The sequence below is a fragment of the Myotis brandtii genome, unplaced genomic scaffold (assembly GCF_000412655.1).
Source record: "Myotis brandtii unplaced genomic scaffold, ASM41265v1 scaffold200, whole genome shotgun sequence".
NCBI lineage: Eukaryota > Metazoa > Chordata > Mammalia > Chiroptera > Vespertilionidae > Myotis > Myotis brandtii.
The window spans coordinates 1,704,125-1,727,598 of record NW_005357453.1 but is presented as its reverse complement, the minus strand read 5'-3'; the positions used below and the strand labels follow the sequence as shown (position 1 = coordinate 1,727,598).

Genomic DNA, 23,474 nt, shown 5'->3' with positions numbered 1-23,474 from the left:
CGCTGGACCAAGAAGAGCTCTTTGAGCCCACATATGGGAAATTATTTATGAGAACAACATGTTTCTATGCAATGTTTCATACTCTTCAATATTCAACATATTCTGCAGCAATGAAGTTTCTGAATATTTCATATCTATAAAATGATTGGAAGCTAGTTCTGAAAAAATAGGCTGTAGGCTAACTTATATTGGGGTTAGAAATAAGCCCACATTATCTTTGGGCTTTTGACAATATGTAGATATTTATTCTAGTCTTCCAATCTGAAATAAAACTTTCCCCAGTTGGATAGGTTGGGCCAACTCAAATATGAAAAAACATGTGATCAATACATATTTGGAAAGGAAACTAAAAAATTTGTCAAAATTAAAACCAATTTTCAGCTGGTAGCTCAATTTTGAAAATGAAATGTATTTCAATAAACACCACTTTTATTCAAAGTGTGTGTATACATTTTTTGGAACACCCTATATTATCTTTAAATGTCAGCAATGTCCACACGTGTTCAATAAGGAATAACCTCTTTTCCCCACTTTCAACAGCTCACTTCCTGCTCCTCACTTCTTACTCTTCTTTGCCCTGCTATCCTCTTTGCAGAAGGTTCGTGCTGGGGATAGCTAAGTGGGAAGTTAAGGCTGAGCTCTAGGAAATTCTATAGACTTTGGACACATTAAATTGGCTCATGGTGAGAAGCAATTCCGAAGATGCAGTATTTATGAGAGGAAGTCAGGCACGTTGCCATCAAACCTGTGACCCTATAGGACGTAAATCCTTATTGGGTTTGCGGAGCAAACATGCATAACAGTTGGTGGAGACACAGATGAAGAAACTGGAAGGGACAGGCTATTTAATGCAGTTTGATCATTTAAAGCTTTGGGCTTTTGACAATATGTAGATATTTATTCTAGTGTTCCAATCTGAAATAAAACTTTCCCCAGTTGGATATGTTGGGCCAACTCAAATATGAAAAAACATGTGATCCATACATACTTGGAAAGGCAACTAAAATAATTTGTCAAAATTAAAACAAATTTTCATCTGGTAGCTCAATTTTGAAAATGAAATGTATTTCAATAAACACCACTTTTATTCAAAGTGTGTGTATACATTTTTTTTTGGAACACCCTATATTATCTTTAAATGTCAGCAATGTCTCACACATGTTCAATAAGGAATAACCTCTTTTCCCCACTTTCAACAGCTCACTTCCTGCTCCTCACTTCTTACTCTTCTTTGCCCTGCTATTCTCTTTGCAGAAGGTTCGTGCTGGGGATAGCTAAGTGGGAAGTTAAGGCTGAGCTCTAGGAAATTCCATAGACTTTGGACACATTAAATTGGCTCATGGTGAGAAGCAATTCAGAAGATGCAGTATTTATGAGAGGAAGTCAGGCATGTTGCCATCAAACCTGTGACCCTCTAGGACGTAAATCCTTATTGGGCTTGCAGTGGAATCTGCTGGTGGAAGATTGTTTCCTGGTTGCCGGATAAATGTATGATTTGAAAAAGACATGTCCTGAGTCTCTCAGGAAACAATGTTCAGACCGCTCCGAGCAGCTGTCCTGTTCTTCTCTGCTCACCATGTTGTCTGTCTTGCAAGGGCCCAGTTCATTGCTATCTAAAAGGCGCATGTGTAAATCTTTTTGCATTTAGTAGATGCTGTGGGCTTGATTTCTTGTTCCTTTCACCACTGAACATCCTGTGAATGGCAGTGTCTCCCACTCACTTAGCTTATTGTCAAGTCCATCATTCTGACTCTGAATCGTGGGTCCTTGCTGGGCTCTGCTAACAGCTTCCATCAGTTTAATGTCATATAGTTTAGACCAGTGATGGCGAGCCTATGACACGCGTGTCAGAGGTGACATGCGAACTCATTTTTTTGGTTGATTTTTCTTTGTTAAATGGCATTTAAATATATAAAATAAATATCAAAAATGTAAATCTTTGTTTTACTATGGTTGCAAATATCAAAAAATTTCTATATGTGACACGGCACCAGAGTTAAGTTAGAGTTTTTCAAAATGCTGACACGCCGAGCTCAAAAGGTTCGCCATCACTGGCCTAATTCATGGTCACAATCTTTTACTCCTCCTTAAAAAAGATGAAACCAACCCTTTCCAGACTAGATTTTACTTTCCCCATTGATAGTTGTGGGAAATTGCAACACGAAGAGGTCAAATGACTGACTCGAGGCTGACCCAGCCAATAACCAGGGAGTTGGGTCCTAGGGAAGTTTTATAGTTTTCCTCGGGTAAGTGCTCTTTCAGTCACAGGTCGCTCAGCCAGTGAAGAGACCTGGAAAGCGGGTGGAGCTCTCCCTGCCACATGGCAACGCCGCCCTGCCTGTCACCTGCACTGTGGTGAGCAGCAGCTCAGACCCGTGTGCACAGGCAGCCCTCCTCTTACCCGACTGAGGTACCTCTCCAAAGAGCAGCCAAAAAGGAAAATAAACAGATCACTATGATTTTAAATGCAACACCAACGGAAACTATAGGTAAAATGAGCAATCTTGGGCTTTAAAGGCTAACACATTACTGTAGTGTAAACGATGCCATTTCTATTAAAAATCCTGACGCTGGTGATCGCAGAGGAAGAAAGATACAAACAACTGGGGAAGGAAACAGAAATGCGAAAGAATGTTGAAGAGGGCAATTTGGAGGAGATATGAAAAGAGCAGTCATTTGAAGATCCATTAGCCTTATAAGTCTCTAATATGCAATTATGTCATAATATGTCTCTCATTTTGAAATCAATTAGGCTTACTTATCATTGTTTTTCACACACACAAAAAAAGAAGCTTGTTAATTACAATCCCTTTACCACAAATGATAAAGGCATTCTCTTTGGAGAGCCTTGATGGTCCAGTAAATAGATTCTGGCAATAAGAAAATCAGTCCTGCAAGCCTATGATAATAGTCAACGCTGTAACACACACAAGATGTTTAACGTGGCACTTGAATTCTTTGTTCAGTTTTGCCAGTAGGATCAAAGTTATACACATCCAGAAGGGCAGCTTTAGCTGTTTCTACACATTCTTGTAGATGTTATAGGTCATATCTTTAGAAATACTTTGCTGATGGTTAAATTCTCACTTGATTTTCATATCACAGATTTTTGGTTTTCATTGTGTTAGATTTCTCACAACACATTTTCCATGGTCCATTAACACAGAGCTTTATGTGGACCTGTTTTATTTGTTTCTTTCAAAATTTCTCCTTGTTTCCAAGGAGAAATTGGGAAACTATAAAGCCTGACACTAATTGATAAACTATAAAGAACTCTGTCAACTGCTTAAAATCTTTATTCAAATAAAAATCTTTCCTTTATATTATTTCACAAAGCAAAGAAAAATCACAGAGAGAATATCCACTCTTATTTCTGCAGTAATTAAGGCTGTTAGAGTTCAGTATCTTTTAAAGAGGAAAGACTAATTTCACAGATGAGAATAAGCAGGATTGAGGGGAGTAAAATCAATTCCCCAACTGGCATAATGAAGAGATTAATCCTCAAGACTCCATTTCCACGGAGCTGCACACCCTGCTTTTAAGAACAAAGTGGATGCTACTCTTCTCCATTTTACTATGGATGTCACTGCGTGTCTGTTTATTTTCACAAAGTTAAATTATTAAATGGAATTTCCAGGGATGGTGCTTTCATATTGCTTTTCCACCCCATGCAATTTACTTTCACTTTAGCCTGAGGTGTTAGTTATCGTTAGGAACACTTAGCATTTTCTAATCAAATGGTCATGGGTCTGGAAATCATTTTATCTTACCTGCATCTATCATCAATATCTAAACTTTTTACTGACTTTCAGGTTGCCTTGTTTCACTTATAATCATCATTAGACTTAAAATTGAAACTTGAATTCAAGTTTTTGGCTCTTACCTTTATTATTCTATTCTGGAAAACTAAACAAATATTGACTGATTCCGTTATGTGTAAGTGTTTGCATAAAGGTCCCAAGAGTAATGATACATGATTCTGGAACAGTTACGAGCTATTCGACCCTTCTGAATATCTACCTCTGCAGCTATACTAGTGATAATAGTTTAGCCTCAGGTAGGCATGAATTTACTCAGAAATGACCTCAATAAACTATAAAAGGTGACAAAATTAAAGCATCAACCTTATTAATTTCATCTAAGCTGGTTTTTAAAAAGACATTTTGACCCTTAAGGTATTTCATAAATAACAAAATCTATATAGCTGTAGTTAACCATGTGACTTATCAGGTTCTTAGGAAATGGGAAAGGAATATTTTCTCCTTTGAAACAACCTTTTGCTCCCCTTTTCCCTCACCATTCTCTGCTACTTACAAGGTCACCACAGTATAATCCAAGGACATTCTTCTTAAATGATATAGTTCAAATTATGGAGCCTACTAAGTAACAAAGTTTTGAAAGTAGATTTTTTGAAAAATTTATTTTATGATTATCTAGATGGCAACTCAATACTTTAACCTTTGAGTTTAATTGTCTATTAAAGTTCCTAATTAGCCTCAATTATATATCCTATATAATAAAAGCCTAATATGCAAATCGACCGAATAGCAGAACAACCGATCGTTATGACACACACTGACCACCAGGGGGCAGACGCTCAACACAGGAGCTGCCCCCAGCCTGCAGGCCCCAGGCCAGCCAAGGCGGGTGCCAGTGGGGGTCCCCCCCAATTGCTCCACCAGTCGCCCCACAGAGGGAGGCTACTGGTGGTGGTGGTGGCAGGGCTGGCTGGCAAGTGGGCGGTGATGGGGGATGGGGCCGCCCCCCTATCACCCCGCCGGTTGCCCCACAGATCGGCCCTGATCACTGGCCAGGCTTCAGGACCCTACCCATGCGCAGATTTCGTGCACTGGGCCTCAAGTATATATATAATCTAGTAATTCTTAGGGTAATATTTTCTCTTATTTTTTAATTGGGCAAAAATTTGATCAAAAGGATTCAAATTGTGACTCAATTGTGGTCATCCACTCCCTCCTCCAAAAAGCTTTCCTCAATTCTAAAAAATACCAGCCATTCATTTTTTAAATCTCCTTGACCCTCACATTCTAAGCACAATCTGATAATATTCTCATGTGTCTTAACTTATTTTCACTTTATACTTCCTTCTGCTCATCTTTACTTTTATTATTGGACTCCAAAGCCTTGGCTATCCATAGTGTCCGGTACTGAAAGCAACAAATATCAACTCCCTTACTCCCTACCTTCCTGTGAGGAACTGTGCAGGTTGGCCAGGTGAATTTAAGAACATAGGAGCTATTCTGGAGGACTTGGCTAGTCCCAACTCTTGCTATAATGTCTTCACTCCATTTAGCCTCCATAAAGGACTAAAACATTTACTCAAATACTAAACTACATGAACCTACCTGCCACAAGACAGTTCTTTTTGAGGAATATTTAATTAGGATCATTTAAGAAGTCTACTTGTAGAGAGAAAAAAAGCCAATTCAAGAATAAGTGTTCACATCACGAAGAAAGTTAAATAAGATCCTTTGTTTTCCCTTCAATGTTATATTGTCTTGAGTTCTTTGAATTTTAGCCATTAGCTCAGTTGTTGACCTTGGGCAAGTTGCTTTGCTTTCCAGGCCTCAGCTTTGTCACCTATAAATGAGGCAACAGACGCGTGGCTTCCGCATAAAGAATTCTCTCGAAGTTGTTTCCCTCTCTGAGATTATCAGCAGAGCTCTTTCCTACATATGGAATGCCATACCAGAGGAAACAGTAATTTATTAAAATACCAAGTAGGTTCCAGAGTCACAAATATTGGTGACATATAAGGCAACTTTAACTTAAATACTTTTTCACCAAGGGATAATTTAGGATGACTAGACCAAAGCAAATCACATTTCATCTATTAAAAATATCACTCAGGGATGAGAATAGGCCAATTTCAAGGAGCTACTAAAACAAAACAAACAAAAAAACCCCCACACAGATGAGCTTACACATAAGATGGAATTTGAAAAGGCAGTAGTTTAATTTTCCACCCTAGAATGGATTGGTGTTATTGGTTCCAATACTGCCAGATCAACATACCCCTCGTGCTTAGCTGAGCCAATGATTGATTTGATCTGACGGGCCCGAGAAGTGACCCTATTGTTTCACTCACTAGAGGATGTCTGATCTCTTATGACCTTATCCTTTGACTGAGGTCAGCAGAACAGAACACGCATGGGGCATCCTAGCTGAACACCCCGGACGGTGGCCTACAAGTGGCCCAGGAAAAGCAATTGTATTAATGCATTCAAGTAATTTATTGGCGGTTTTGTGTGATAGCATATTTACTGAAACGAGGCCTGTCATAAAGATCAGGTTGGAGCAGGAACACATGATTTCCTGACCAGCCAGATAAGATAAATCAAGTGCCTTTTCTGTCCCCTGCAGCCACCTCCACCCACTCCTTGTCCTCCGTGCTCAGACAAATTGAAGCGCATGCCACAATTTGCAGAGGGAAAATCAAACTCAATTTCGCAGGACAATGAAGTGAGTTTTGGTCTTGTCATGTCCACTGACATATTGATCCTTAGAAGATTGAAAAGATGAGAATGTTCTAGGGTCTGGCTTTTACAAATAAAAATGGATAGAAATGCAATGTGTACATGAAGGACAATAGAGCATTTATGCAGCTTTGCAAAGATGCAAGAACTCGGGGGCTCATGTTGCAAAACAGCGCGCGGTGTAAAAGTCCCTCTCAAAAGGGTCAGGTTTTATGTCCCTTTAGAATTACAGCCCGGAAGACAAACGGTCCCCTAATCCAGGTTCATTTAAAGTGCAGCTGATCATTTCAGCGCTAAAAGGAATTTTCACTGGTGAAGAAAAAAGCCCCACCTTCCCTTGGCCTTTTGTCGAATATGTGTCAGATCTATAGTGCCCTCAGCCCAGCGCTCCATCAAACATTTTCCATTTAGCCTGAAAGGGATGGAGCCAAATCCCTTACATGTCCACCCTGTGATCTGCAAAGTGCTGTGACTGCAGCCTCCCTGAGTTGCGTGAAGACCGCACGGTTATTCACGTCTGTGGAGGAAGCATTAAGAAAGGGAACCACGCCCGTGCCGGTTTGGTTACGTGGATGGAGCGTTGACCTTCGGACTGACGAGTCCCAGGTTCGATTTGGGTCAAGGGTTGTGGGCTTGATCCCCAGGAGGGGGGGTGCAGGAGGCAGCCGATCAATGATTCCCTCTCATCATTGATGTTTCTCTCTCTCTCTCCATCTCCCTTCCTCTCTGAAATATATATTTTAAAAAGAAACAGAACCGCTTTATTATGAGGTGATGATGAAATTGTAAGAAACACAATGAAACACCCCGGAGTCTAGTAAGCGAAATTTCCAAATGAGCAGGTGAAAGGAAAACAAACAAACAAACGAATAAAACCAAAGGGATGGATCTGTGTTTCCGGGTAGGCAGACTTCAGACACTATGAAAACAGGGTGGCTTCCTAACTCCCACGTGCTGTGGAAACCCCGCACAGTCCCCTGCCACCCCGTGGACACCATTACTGCACAATGGGTGCTGCCCTGTGCCTCATATGTAAGTGCTGCAAACATAGCTGCGTGTCTTAGTGGAAGGCAACCAGGTCAATGACGCCCGTGAAAACCCACCCGTGGGAAGGGCCGGGGGAAGGAGCATCTTCATCGATCCTCATTTTCAGGTTTCAAAGCAGAAAGGGCTTCTCATCAGGCAGGATCTTTAAAACATTAGAGCGCTGCCTCCCACGGCCCCACTCGAGAGGAATTACTTGTGTTAAGTAAAGATACATTCATTAGTAATTGCGAGGCCTTTTATTGTGAAACGCAGAGAAAATTTCTTTGAGATGTATTTTTTTTTTTCAGCCGACAAGAGAATGACCTCACTTCATCAATCAGTTTGACTAAAGTAATGATTTTCTTTGAATTAAAATTGGTTGAAAGCTCTAAGTATTTCATTTTTTGGGCTGAGACACATGTAGTTAATGTCACAGCTAATACATTTGTCAGTCAGCTAATTTTCTTTTTCTATTAGAATAAGTAAACATCAGCGCTTTCTTAAAAGCACACTATTTACCATGTGTCAGGAGCAATGTAGGGAGAACTTATTTGAAAATCACGAGGTAGGACATTATGAAATGAACTGGAATCGCAGGCAGACAATGAAGGAGAAGCGTGAAAGGAAAAGGCATTTAACGATTCCAAAGTGCTGGTGGGTGTGCCTAGAGGTGAGTGGGGGAGGGGGCGTTTAGAGGGAAAAGATGAAAACTATAAAATCAAGCCCAAAACGCAGGACACCGATACTGGAAAATATGAAAGAAGCTATGGCTTTTACGAAAGTTCAAATAAAAACAAGAATGAGAGTGAAACAAAAGAGAGCTCATAAATGTTCGATGAGGATAAAAAGAAAATGAGATCTTGCCCACATGACGTAAGATCAGAGAATGGTTCTCCGTAGATGCTTGTTATTTGGGAGAATAGGTGTAGAGATTGAAGAACAAACTCTATTTCAAAGCTTTTAAAGACATAATATACCCGCTTGTGCTACAGTGTGTCAGATTTTGTTTACAGCAGCTGTAGTATTTTCACAACTAGAAGAAAAGAATAACTAGTCAGTAACAATGGCGTTACTCTGTCCTGTCTACTGGCAGGTGCGCTTTCTAAAATTAGAGTTCTTTGGGGTCATTTGTTATCACAGATCTCTGGAGCATGAGGTGATGTCCAAACTGTGTGTTCCAAACCAAACATTACCACCACCGGAAAATGTCCATGTAAAATGGACTTCAGAGTATCATTTTTAGCTTTTTTTTCTCTATATAACATAGTTACTAAAAACCCCCACTTTACCTGCAAGTAGAGAGAATAGTTAACAGTACAAAGTGCTATAGCACTTTAGTTTTTGCAATAAAATTATGTTCTTCAGCATAGAATAGTTAAATCTCTTATGTTTCCTTTTAAAATGTGAGGAACTGTATTAAAGGGAAGGTTGAGAACCACTGCTCTACAGCAAGGAAGTTGGATTCCACACAGATTCTGACACTCTGTCTGGCCCTGGAAGTCTGCAATAAGAATCCCCAAAGATGACTATTGAAAGGCACAGAGCCGAACTATGAGAGCAGGCGCTGCACCCTGAAAGGTGGTCTGCAGACTCTCCTGCCTCTAAGTCTAGCTTTGGAGTCTAGCCTTAAATGCTGGGACCCGTGTGGCAAACGGGAGAATCAGGAACTTTCCCAACATTCCCTAGTGGGCAGACCCACAGCCTGTTTTAAAAGTACTCACCGGGCCTTCAGGATCAGTGACCAACTTTCCACAGGAAGGAAGGGCACCGACAAGCCAGCTTTTACGCCAGCTATGTAAGAGCCGCACCACACACATCAGTACCAGGCATGGGCACGTGATCACTGTTGAAAACATACGCTGCATCCGGCCTTCTCAGGAACCCTCATGGACGTAAGTCGAGGCATCAAAGATAACACTGTTTGCAATGTGACAAACGGGCACTTTACCTGGCTGAGACAAGAGCGGCGTGTAAGGGACTTTCGGTTCGATTGCACTCATTGGCGGAGGTAGCAAGGGGTTAGCAAAGCTGCGGAGCGGATGCGTGGGTCGGACACAGGCTGTGGGGATGGTCCTGCTTGGTGCCTCCTCGCTGCTGGGATGCTCAGGCTGCGCTGGGGGCAACATGGGTGGAGGTTGGGTGGTTGGTCCTTCGTTCACTGCTGCAATGGAGAAGTGAAATCCATTCATCATTCCAGGACAAAGCTTGCTTCCCCTATCAGTGGTCGGCAAACTCAGTAGCCAAGAGAGCCAAATGTCAACAGTACAACGATTGAAATTTCTTTTGAGAGTCAAATTTTTTAAACTTAAACTATGTAGGTAGGTACATTGTTATTAACTTAATTAGGGTACTCCTAAGGCAGTGATGGCGAACCTTTTGAGCTCGACGTGTCAGCATTTTGAAAAACCCTAACTTAACTCTGGTGCCGTGTCACATATAGAAATTTTTTGATATTTGCAACCATAGTAAAACAAAGATTTATATTTTTGATATTTATTTTATATATTTAAATGCCATTTAACAAAGAAAAATCAACCAAAAAAATGAGTTCGCGTGTCACCTCTGACACGCGTGTCATAGGTTCGCCATCACTGTCCTAAGGCTTAGGAAGAGCCACACTCAAGGGGCCAAAGAGCCGCGTGTGGCTCGCGAGCCGCAGTTTGTTGACCACAGCCCTAGGTCATCTGAGAGCCCCTGGATCAATGCAGAATGATCTGCGAAGATCTGGCCAACCTCTTCTTCATGTTATGAGCACCCCCGTTCTTCTTGGTATATTCATGGGATATGATAGCACTGCCCCTTTAAACCACAGAAATAGATCCAGCGAGACAGGCCTCTACTTTTCAGGAATAGTAGTAAAATATGTACAGCACACACTACATTGCCTGAACTGTCTGGGCGCTGTAATCATAAGTGATGAAGCGAGAAAAAAGAGTTATTTCTCTCTTCATAAGTGGCAATGTCAGTGAAATTCAATGTACCAAACCCAGCTACAGCTGCATTATTATCCAGCAGCCAATATGCCAATTCTTCTGTGATTTACACATGCTATGCCAACTATCAAACACATCAGTTACCGGGTGTTAAAGGCGTGGCTAATAAAATGACACAAATGATACCCCTAGCATTATCTTCCATAACAAAATAGAAGTACATCCAACTAAGAAGTTACATGAGGGACGACTCTGTGGGAACAAGCTGAATGCAGAATGATAATTTTTTCTCTTTTGTAGCAAACCTCGTAATTTGCTGTTAGATTACTATAGTTGAAGAGGTTTCGCATAGTCATCTGTGACAGCCGTTGGGTATTTGGACAGTTTTGCATAAGGAAACACACCTTTCCCCCCAGAGAACACAGTTGAATGGACTTAAACATTGGCAAGGCCGTTCCCCATGCTAAGGACACTGTGATTTGCCTTTATTCATTCAAAGGCACAGTCAATAGGTCCAAGTTAAACCACACAGGAAAAGAGCTGCATAGGAAGTAGAAGTGTTGATAAAGTAAGAGTATTTCTGATTATTTATTTCTTAAGAAAGTTCTATTGGGTAAGTTGGAAAAAAATGCAGGAATGGAAGATAATATCTCACTTCTGAAAAATAATTTTTAACCAGGAACTATTTCAAGAAAATTACTTTGTGAGATAATTTTGAGACAACTCTCTGGGAGGCTCAGTGAGGTCAGCAAAGGGCAGAAGAGATAGAAAGAAAATCTGATAATGCTGAAGGGAGTAGAAATTAAGATAGCAAAGAACAAGACATGCTATTAAAGATATGCAAAAGTGAAATGTGCCTTCGGAGGGGATATGATATTAAAACTCATTTTTCTATATTCAGAAAGGGTTAGAGGTCCCCTGGGTCACTGAGAAGCCTCAGGCTCACCCCATGCAAAGATGAGGATGAGGAGATAAAGGGTTGGCTGAGGACAGGATGTAGCAACATAGCAACCAGAGCCAAAAACAGATAAACACTCGAAAACAACAACAATAACAAAAAACAGTTCTTCAAAGAAGAAAAATGCAGCCAAGAGAGCAAAGTAGATAGGACTCTGGGGGCAAGAGGAGTTTGAACTGAAGGGCCTCATCCCCAGGCCAGGAAGCCCTGTTAAAAGTGGAGAGAGGGGCCCATGCGTGCAAAATGGCAAGAGCTTCAAGGAAAACATTAAGGCACATTCTTGTTGGTTCTCAGATAAGAGCAGAAGGGATGGGTCTTCAGGTAGGTATTATCGGAGCTACATTCTACATGCCTGTTAGAATGTAAAGGGGAGAGGAACATGTGTGCTTGTGTTCAGTCAAGATTGTGTAACCTGTTGGATGAGAATACAGTTTTAGAGATAAAGACAATGTAAAGTTTTAGTCTGGACTATTATTCAGTCTAAAGGAGAAAATTACCAATGTTCTATTGTCCAAGTTAAAAAGAAAATGTCTCCACTCTAGGTCAGAGAGAAGCAGCGGCAGGGACCTATATGTAGGTCCCTCCTCTTCATTATCAATGGGCTGTTTTTTTTTTTTTTTTAAAAAAAATATTTTTTATTGGTTTCAGAGAGGAAGGGAAAGGAAGAGAGAGAGAGAAACATCAATGATGAGAGGGAATCATTGATCGGCTGCCTCTTGCACGCCCCCTACTGGGGACCGAGCCCACAATTCAGGCATGTGCCCTTGACCGGGATCGAACCCGGGACCTTTGAGTCTGTAGGCCAATGCTCTATCCACTGAGCAAAACTGGCCAGGGCAATGGGCTGGTTTTTGTTAAAGGGTCCATATTATCATATTAAAAAATACCTCTCTAGGGAAAGTTTGGAATTTTCCTCAGAAACCTGCCTTAAGTAATTCCCTCGATCAAAGACGGATTGCAATTAATTCATACCATATTTTAAAAATGGCTTTTTAGCCATTAAGAAAGTATTTCATGAGTTTTTCTCTTCTTTATTCCTTCCATCATATTTTTCTCATCTCTCCTACATTTTTGAAATGAAAGAGATCTATGTTAAAATATTATTGCGGTCGTAGCTTTAATAAAATTTACATGCACATTTTTAGTCTGAAATTTAGTTTTTTAAAAACCTCAAGCTTCACATTAATTCTGATGATGTCGCTGGATTTTGGGGGCTGCTCCCATTCTCCTTCTCTTTAATGGCATTCTCATCAGCATCTGATACATAAGGATTCTCTGTGTGCCCAGCCCTCCATCCTCAGGTGTTTGCCTGGCCACCATGATTCCCATCGGAACCACCGCGATGTGGCTCTTGACTTTGAGGGAAGGAACGGACAGGATGTAGCAACACAGCAACCAGAGGGACCTGCTCTTTAGTGAAATCAATCCTTACCACCACACATAGGGAAAAGGAACGTGCCTAATCTGATCTGCTAGGTGGGGAATGGAAGGGCCCATCCTCCTGACTAAATGTATCAGTGATTCATAAGGAACTGTTTTTGTTTTGTTCAATATGACAATTGTGCTTAATACCTAATACACTGGACAAGGTACAGGATTCTATAGAAAAATCACAACTTTTATATTCTTATATGGAGCAAAAGGAATGCTGTTCAGACCTGACTGACAGGTAAGGCAGGGAGAACTCTTTTTTTAAAAAAAATATATTTTATTGATTTTTTACAGAGAGGAAGGGAGAGAGATAGAGGGTTAGAAACATCGATGAGAGAGAAACATCGATCAGCTGCCTCCTGCACATCTCCTACTGGGAATGTGCCCGCAACCCAGGTACATGCCCTTGACCGGAATCAAACCTGGGACCTCTCAGTCCGCAGGCTGACGCTCTATCCACTGAGCCAAACCGGTTTCGGCAGGGAGAACTCTTAAACAAACACAGTATCATCTGCTCCACTGGAGGGAGGCCCTCATTTTAGATGAGCCCCTTCGGCCAGTCCAGGCACCAGCTTCAGGAATCCTATGTGAAGCAGATTGGCTCATGACAGGACGTTAGCTGTGCTAAGAGCTCTGAAAGCAAAGAAAACCTCCATTCGCCCACAAAGTGCAGCCTCCCTGCCATTCAGAGGGTAAAGCAAGAATCAAACATGTCCCAGCAAGGCACTTGTTCGCAAAGGAAGAAATGTTAGAAATACATTGTACAAATAGCACACAATTACACAACGGAGTCAAATCTCAGGGCACTTTATAAAAATTTATGTCAACACATAAATCACTGCAACAGAATAACTGGCAAATATATTGCAAAAATGGAAATGAGGATTTTTCTTCTGTCTAAAATAGCTACATTTGAAAGAAATAAAGCATACCCATGACTCTAGGCAAAGACACTTTGAGACATAAACACCTTTAGGAACGTGCTTCACTTATCAATCTCAGAAGAATAGCATCGGGCAATATTTCTGAGCAACCCCAGCTCCTCACAGCCTAGATTTTTCATAAGAACCTAGAGAAAAATCTATTAACACCCTTGCACTCCTGGTATTATCTAGATCAAGCCCCATTGTAAGTTAATTTCCAATTCGGGGTAGAGCTGGAGCAGAAAAATAACATGGCAAAAGTTGACCAGCCTTCTCACTAAGACAATGCTCAACTTGAAAGGAACAATGGACATCACCTGACTTTCTCCTGCTTCAAAGATGAAGAAGTGGGGGTACCAATTTTGTCATGACTTGGCCCCAAGACTATCTATTGGTTGAAGTTTTTTAAAGATAGCACTGCTCCACATTTTCCACGGACAACTCATTTGCCTATTGAGGCTAAGGTCAAACCTGCAGTGTATTGGTAGGAAAAGAAAATATCTGTCTATCAAAACTGCATAAATCTCTGTCGATAGATCACCAAATGTGTGTAATGCGAATACATTATATCTTTTCCCCCCCTTACGGTAGGAGAGACATGCAGCTGTATCTGTGACTTCAGAAAGCAGTGTGTCTCTGGGGGCCGGGTTTCAGTGATTTATTTCTTGTAAAACTCAAAGTTCTTTCGGGTAACTTTGGAGGAAGAGGAGCCTACGCTTGCACACATTTTTCTTTTCCTACGTGTGCCTTTCACTGTTCCTCAAGGTGACTAATAAGACATCTCTAGCCGGAGTCATGAAGTGTTTTCTGCTTGAGAGAGAACAGGGATGTTTAGAGTTCTCCAAGGCATTTAGAAACCAATACTGAATGGCTGGGAGTTAACTGTTTCTGACAGTGATTCAGAGAATATTTAGTTTCCTAGAAAAGAGGGTGCTTATTTTTTTTCTAAGCAATCACTTGGAAACACATATTTGTTCCCATTCCTTTGGCACTGCACATAGCTCTGCTCAAAAGTCCTTGACGAATGACTGAAGACATATTTTTAAAATCCATGACATCTAGGAATAGAAGAATGTCTATGCGTTTTGATTTTAGATGAGGTTCAAAAGCACTCTGTCAAGAATCCTTTATTTATATAACTTTATATAATTGTTATATATTTTATTATATACTATTTAAAAGTTATATAACTACCTTTTCAATTATATCTACTTTTAAACAAATTAACAAAATAAAATCTACACAGGGACTAAAGTTTTTTTTCCTTCCTTTTTTTGTTCCTTCCTTTCTTTCCTTACTCATTTCTCCCTTTCTTAATAAAGCTTATTTTTTAGAGCAGTTTTAGATTCACAGCAAAATTGAATGGCAGACACAGAGGTATCTCTGCTTCCACATATGCGCAGCTTCCCACACTCTCCGAGTCCTGCACCAGAGTGGCTCATGAGACTCTAACCACCGACAAAAACAAATTGTGTACTAGTTCATTCATTGCTTTCTTTTTCATTGAACTTCCACTTTTGGAGTCATTTCCCCCGTGATTCAATGCGACAGTTTTGCATGTTGTACCAAATCAAGAGAGAAGGAAAAGAAGAAATGGGTTACTGGATTTTCCAAAGGAGTCTATGCCTTTAACTAAGGAAAAGAAATTACAGGAATACACTATCTACACTAATAAAAGAGAAACATGGTAATTGGCGTACGACCGCTACCCTTCCCATTAACCACCGACAAAAACAAATTGTGTACTAGTTCATTCATTGCTTTCTTTTTCATTGAACTTCCACTTTTGGAGTCATTTCCCCCGTGATTCAATGCGACAGTTTTGCATGTTGTACCAAATCAAGAGAGAAGGAAAAGAAGAAATGGGTTACTGGATTTTCCAAAGGAGACTATGCCTTTAACTAAGGAAAAGAAATTACAGGAATACACTATGAATAAATAAAAGTTAATTTTTAATTTTAAAAAAAGTAGTAAACTTTGGCTTATACCCGTCTTGCTGGAGTTGAACAGATAAAGGTCATTCTATACATCCTTCCTAAAGTTAGAGAACATAAATGAAATCAAAAGAAAGTAGTAGGAAATGATCCAAAGGGAAAACTAAACTAAAACTAACTCTCTTTTCTGCTGGGGGGAGGACATTTTAAAAGTTGAAAAGGGGACTTGTGGTTCTGAATTCTTTGACTGAAATTACCTTCCTAATTGTCCTGGGTTTTAGAAATTTTTAGTTATGGGACTTCCCACATTTTTCTCATTTAATTCCCTCCAACATGGTTTGAGGGACTATTTTCTCTCAAGTTTTCTGCACACAACTCTATTCTGTAGATATGATGTGCAGTGAGAAAAGGGAAAATAAACCCAATTCTCTCTTGGCAGATTTTTGATGCCTTTTAATTCTAACCTTCCTGCATCTAACAATTTATGATTTGTTAGAGATATAGCTTACTTCACAAATATATTTTATTGCTGTTACCATCTTCTCTATTACAAAACATCCTATTTCACATGAGCTGCTGAGTCACCTGTTCTTAACTAAGAGAAGAAAGCCATAAAATCGATTTTAAAATGTGCTTGAAGGGAAAAAAGTCAAATGGTACAGGAAAAATCATCAGGGTATATATAATAGCTTGAGAGTCTCTCCATTCCCACCTTTCTTCAAACAAATGAAATACTACTACCAGGATACAAAATCAATAGCCCCAAATTAATTGCATCCACACAAATTCTCAGAAAAAATTAAGCATATAATCTCATTTAAGGTAGCATCAAAATAAATGCTTAGGAACAAATTTAGTTAAAAAGGGAAATATCTATACATTGAAAACTATAAGACATTGATAGAAGACATTGAAGAAGATACAAACAAATGGAAAGCTAATCTGTGCTCATCAATTAAAAGAATTAATATTGTTAAAATGTCCATACTAGCCAAGGTGATCTACAGATTCAATGGTATTTTTCATAGAAATAAAAAAAATTCCTAAAAACTATAGATCCAAACAGCCAAATAAACCTTTAGAAAGAAGAACAAAACTGGAGACATCACACTTCCTGATTTCAAACTATATTACAAAGCTATGGTGACCAACATAGTATGGTATGGGCATAAAATATAAATCAATGGTATAGAATAGGAAGTTCAGAAATAAGCCCATGCATATATGGCCAATTAATTTGTGACAAAGCAGCCAAGAATATACAGGGTGGGACAAAATTAGGTTTAGAGTTGTTCATATGAAAAATAATACAATAATTAATATATAATACAAAATAAACTGTATTTTGTATATTCACAATTGTAAACCTACTTTTGCTTCCAACCTGTACAATATAAAAAGAATACTCTCTTTAATAAATGGTGCTGAGGAAACGAAATTGTCACATTAAAAAAATAAAACCAGACCCCTATCTTACACCAAACACAAAAACAACTCATAAAGGATTAAGGCCTTAAATTTAAGACCTGATGCTATAAAACTCCTAAAAGAATATATAAGGGTAAGCTCCTTGACTTTGGTCTTAGCAATGGTTATTTAGATTTGACACTAAATGTAAAGGCACCAAAAGCAACAATAAGCAAATGAGGAACCACACCAAATTTCAAAGCTCCAATACAGCAAAGGAAACCATGAACAAAACGAAAAGGCAATGTAAGGGGTGGTAGAAAATATTTGGAAATCATTTATCTGATAACGGGTGAATATTCAAAATATATTTAAAAACTCATAAGAACTTGTATGCATGCATATTAGCATAACCAATGGACACAGACACCAGTGGGGTGAGGGCATGTGAGGGTGTGGGGGGGAATAGGGTATAAGGACACATTTGTAAAGAAAAAAAACCCAAAACAAAACTACAAAACTACCAATTATTAAAAGACAAAACAAACAACAAAACTCATAAAACTCAAAAGCAAAAATAATCCATTCAATAATATTTAAAAAGTGGACAGAGGCACTGAATGGACATTTTTCCAAAGAAGACACACAAACGGGCAACCGGTACATGACAAGGTGCTTAGCATCACTAATCATCAGGGAGATGCAAATCACAACCACAATGAGATATCACTTCACACCTTTTAGAATGGGTCTCATCCGAAAGACAAAAGATGACACATGTTGGTGATGGTGCACTGCTGGTGGGCATGTAAACTGGTGTAGATACTATGGAAAACAGTATGGAGTTTCCTAAAAAATTAAAAATAGAACTACCAGTGGACCCAGCAATCCCACCTCTGGAAATAATTTATCCAATGGAAACAAATATCTATCTCATAGAGATGCCTGCACTCCCATGTTCATCATAGCATCATTCACAATTGCCAAGGTGTAAAATCAAGCTAAGTGTCCATCAATGGATGAATGAATAAAGAAGATGTGGTACTATATGTACAATGAATTTTTATTCAGCCGTGAGAAAGAAGGATGCTCTGCCCTTTGTGACAACATGGATGACCATGAGGACATTGTGCTAAATAAAATTCCAAGCACCCATCAAAGCATCACTTTCCTGAACCATTGAACCTTTGCTTCCCATCACTCCTTATATTGTCAGTTAAGTGTACTGTGGAAAGAGATCCTAGGGAATCAGTCCAAAAGCACGAAGTAGGATCCAAAGGATTGACTATGTTGGAAAAAAATTCTCCTACCCAGGTCATGGGTAAGTCAATCTTTCTAAGAGATAAGAACATCAAAATGCTACACCTTTGACAAGATACCCCATGGTATTATTCATTGGTTCCCATTAAAAAACAAAAACAAAAACAAGAGGAAATACATTATACTGACTTTTTCCTGTTCCGAAACCTCGGTCCACTGACAGCGTTGGGAATGGCACAGGCCGGAGTGTGAACTGTGGGTGGGGGTATCCACACGTGGGAGACGGAAGGATTCCTGGGTACTGGGCACTTTCTAGGGTTGGCACAGGAATGGCACTCACAACAGCTGCAACACAAAGATATTAATTTTTTAATCCTATGTATTCACATGACTGGCAATGGAAGTGGCTATATTTTCACATCATTAAATCCATGCATGCTCTTCACAGTATCGTGTAGGTTCTTACCTCTTTCCATGAACTCCTTCACTAATAATTTTAGAAAAGACAACCCACTCCTCCAGCATCTGACTACTAAGAAGCATTATCCTGAAGTTTAAAACTTCCAGGGTTTCAAACAAAGGCATGATTAATCAAGCCACCATAGGACCACCTTAAGGCTCCCTGGGTTTTAACTATTTTTTCTTATTTTTTCTCATAAGCCAGAACAATGGCATTAAAAATGTTGGGTTGTTCAGAAACTGAATCTATTGTATAGAGTGGGCTGAAGAAATGCGAATTTTCTGTTAATTCTGCAAAAGAATTTAACGCTTTTGAGAGATATTCTGGAAACTAAGGCTCTAAGAGTCAGAACCCCAAACCTGCGCTGCGTCTATTCACTGCACTGTTGCCTCATGTTGTCACCTCAAATTCTGAATTGCTCTGTGACTATAAAAACAAACCTTCTCTTTTTCCTAGAGTCTTACTCTATGCGAATGGTGGCCCTAACATGACTAGCAATTTATTTATTTTTATTATTTAAAAAACTATAATATAAGGCATGTATATGATTTTAAACATATATATCTTTGAAGTTACTTTGTCACATAAATTCTTTGTTATCTCCAAGCTCTGTGTTGGTGAAGCTTTATTCAACAAAAGGAAATGACTTCAACATATAATCAAAGTTGATTTTAAAGTAAACTTTTAAGCTTTTTGATAAATAAAATAGGCCTTTTGCAACTGATGTGATTGATAAGGCCCTAGATAACTGTGCTGATCAAACTGTAAATATGCATCTTGGCAGGGTTGTGATTTCATGCAGTCATGTGGCAGATACTTAGCAAGCACTAATTCTGTGCTAGGTATTGAGCCATACAGTGGGTGAATATGAAGATAAATTAGGTAATTTGTTCCCTCTCATGTACTTTACAACCTGTTAGAGGAGGGACGATTTGGACTTGATTACCTAAGAAGATGGGGCAGAGCTTGTATACCATAATTAATGCCACAAAAGTGGTATAAAAGTGCTATTCAAACATGAGAAAAGAAACGATCATTTCTGAACGAGGTAATCAGAAAAGAGAGAATGTATGAGATCTGGAATCAGTATCTGCTCTGGTCTTTGAAAGATGCACAGAACTTTGTTAGGTAGCGTTAGGCACTGGGTCATTCCAAAACGAAAAATGTGTTCAGAAGGAAAAGCAAATAAAAGGCAATGGATATTAGTGGACTGGCAATTAGTCTAGCTCAGTAAGAGACTAGGGTATGCATAACAGAGAAGGGCAGAGCCACAGGAACCTAGGAATGTAGACTCAAACCTGATATGCTGAGGAGTTTGTACTTGTTTTTCTTGGTAGACACTGGGGAGCCATTGGGGAGATGTATGGAATGGAATGTCATGTTTAAGTTGTTTTAGGAAGAAATCTGGTAAGAGGGATGCAAAAGAGTCTGGAAGACACACTAGAGATAGGAAGAGTAATTATGAAGCTGTTTGGACAGTTCAGGTGTGAGGCCATAATGAATAGAATAAAAATGTGACTCTTGGGAATGGGAAGGTAGCCAGGGATTCAAAAGCTATTGTGGAAGGAAAGTCAATGGGAATCGGAACTTACTGGATGCGAAAGTTATACGTGGGACAGAAAGGCGCACAAAGATTCTGAAACACAATGATTTTGAAAAAGAAAGCTAAGTTAGATTGGCACCGATAGAACTCAGTGACAAGAGGAAAGTGACTGGAGGGAGAAAAAATAGGGGCAGCTACATGTACACAGTCTCTCTGTGTAGTGAAATGAATGGGAAAAAAAGAACAATGGCTTCACAGAATGTGATAGCTGGGAGCATAATGATTAGAGTGTAGAGCTCTGAAGCCAGACCTCTGTGTCCAAAGTCTGGCTCTGACACTCACTCACTGTGTGAAGGCAAGCCATGTCCTTAAACTCTCCAAACCTCTGCTTGCTTATCAGTGAAACAGGAATAATAATATTGTCTACCCCATGAGTTGAACAGTTGGCATTCGTTATAAATTCCATATATGTTTTTGTACTTACTATGGTACAATGAGAGATATGATGTATAGAGGAGATAAGATGTATAGCAAGTAGAAACAACCATTAATTCATTCTCTTGAGTGAATTGTATCAATTGTGTGCCTACCATGTGCCAGGCTCTGTTCTGGTTATTGAGGATACAAAGTAATCAAAACAGGCGAAATCTCTGCTCACATATAAATTGCATTAAGATATGGAAAACAAATAATAAATAAACACAAACATGTAAGTAGGACGGTCATACACAATAAAGGAAAATAAAGCAGAATGACCAAAGATGCCATGTTAGGCAATGGTCAGGGAAGTCCTGTTTGTGGTAGTGGCAGTTGAATACAGACTTGAACGATATGAGGGAATAACCGTATAAATCTCTACGAAAAGAGATTCCAAGCAAAGAGAACAGCAAGTGAAAAACCCCTGAGTTGGAAGGTGCATTATTGTCCAAAAAAACAAAGAAGAGGACTCTGGCTGAAATGGATTACAGACAGAAGCAGCAGGGGATGAAGTGAGGGATAAGGCCAGAGGGTGGATCACATGGTACCTGGTAAGACATGGTAAAAACATTGGATTTTGTTCTATATGTGATGGAAGTCAAGAGGGGTAACACAGGGAATACCTTTCAATGTTTGTATATTGAAAGGCTAATGAGAAGTCAACTTACTGTAGGCTCAAGAGCTAAAGGGAAGAAAGTAGTTACACGCTTACAGCTATAGTCTGTTATCTTTAATAGATAGTGGTGTGTAGGATATGGGCAGAGCAGTGAAAATGGAAAGCAGTGGTCAGATTTGGGACAAGTTTTGAAAGCAAGAACTAAAGATTAAATTTGGAGTGTGAGAAAATCAAAATGAAACTGAAGTTGAATTAGAGTAAATGAATCAATAGTGGTACCATGTAGTGAATGGGGAAAATAGTAGGAGGATTGAGTTTGGAGTTGGGGAGAGGAATTATGGAAGAGCAAGATTTTCATTTTGAACATAGATGGCTTGCTTATTAGATAGCCATTTGGAGATGTTTAGTGAGCATTTGTGTAGAAGTTGATGTGGATTCTGGGAAGAAATTAAGCTGGTGATGACATTTGGGATTCATGCGCATTTACGTGGCATTAAGGCCATTGGTACTAGATCATCTGAGAAGCTAGTGTAGATAGACGAGAGAAGCTTGAAGACCAAGACCTGGCGCACACTCTGACTCTTGGGATTGGGAAGAAGAGGGGGAACAAGTGAAGGATACTGAGAAGGAGCAGCCAGTGGGATAGGAAGGAAAGCAGGAGCATTTAGTATACTACAACTCAACTCAAAACGTATTTCAGAACAAAGAGTGAGAAGCTGTGTCCAATTTTCCTGAGCATCTGAGAATTGATCATTTGATCAATGTGGAAATTATTGATAACTTGGCAACCATGGTTTCAATTGAGAGGCACTGGAAAAAAAGGCCTTAAAATGAATAAGGAAGATTAAAAGAGGACAAAGGAAAGTATAGACAACTTTAAAGGGGTTTTCAAGCAAGGAGAGGAGTGGAGCTTCAGGTGGAGGGGAAAGTGGAATCAAGGGAGGGTGCTATGTAAAACAGGAATTGTGAGACAATATTTGTATGCTTATTGGAGTTATCATTTGGAGGAGAAACTGATGCTACAGAAAAGGGAGAGAGGAGGACAGAAGAGTCCCTAAGTGGGTAAGAAAGGGATATCCACAAGAGAAAGAACCAGCCTTAGGTAAAAGTACAAATAGATTGACTCAATTTGATGGAAAGATAGGGATAGGATTTCTGAATGCTTCTCTTTTCTTACTGAAATAAGAACCAAGGAAATAGGTATCGGGAGTCTGAAAAGTGAGAACAGATATAAGACATTCATCTTACAAAGTGAGACAATGAATGACTACAGAAACGCAGTGGCATGGTTTGTTTTTTTTCTAAAGTCAGCTATTAGGGTATGTGGTAAGAGTTGGCAGAGAAGCTGATTTAACCAGGGTTGTTTTTTCAGGTGATATAATCGGGAAGGAGGACCAAAGGAGATGAGGGTGTTTGCAAAGGACTAAAAATAATAAATGATGATGGATTAGAAACCGAGTTTGGATGAAAATGAGGACATGAGGTGATGAGGAACACTGGAAACGTGGCAGAGTTAATGGATGGGAGGTCACAGTGAAATTGAAGAATTGTTGGCAAGGGGGAAATCAAATAAGTGAGCAAGAAAGTAATAAGGTGCTGGAAAAACAGATGATAGAAACTGACATTTTGTAGGGGGTGTGATTATTGCTTTAGTGTGTGACATGGAATTGATATGTTGCAGTGGGAGAGAACCAATATCATTGCAGGTAACATAAGGGAACTAACAGTCTAGGGCCCTGGATGGATTGTCTGCATGGGTATTGTAATTACCAAGATTGATCATAGAGGTAATTGAAAGGAAGGGGTCCCCAGATACTAATATCTTCAATAAATATGGGAGTATGACAGAAAACTTCAACAAGAAGGGGATAGTGAATGACTATCTCTCAATACTTGCTTCAAGGGTGCTAGATTATTTAAGTTTAAAAACTGTACTTACTACATAATTTAAAAAACCTATGAAGGTGATCATTAGAATAAGTTCAATAATATTGACATAAATTTCAACTCTT

At 39.4% G+C, this 23,474-nt stretch overlaps 1 protein-coding gene across 1 annotated transcript in view; it reads right to left on the bottom strand.

The window, feature by feature from the left end:
• Positions 1-23,474, bottom strand: part of DCC (DCC netrin 1 receptor) — a 980,448-nt gene that overhangs the window by 18,577 nt on the left and 938,397 nt on the right. The window contains exons 27-28 of the mRNA XM_014538876.1: positions 18,556-18,711; positions 9,469-9,681 (exon numbers count right to left, since the gene is read on the bottom strand). Coding sequence (XP_014394362.1) covers positions 9,469-9,681; positions 18,556-18,711 — 369 coding nt within the window. The remainder of the gene's footprint in view (positions 1-9,468; positions 9,682-18,555; positions 18,712-23,474) is intronic.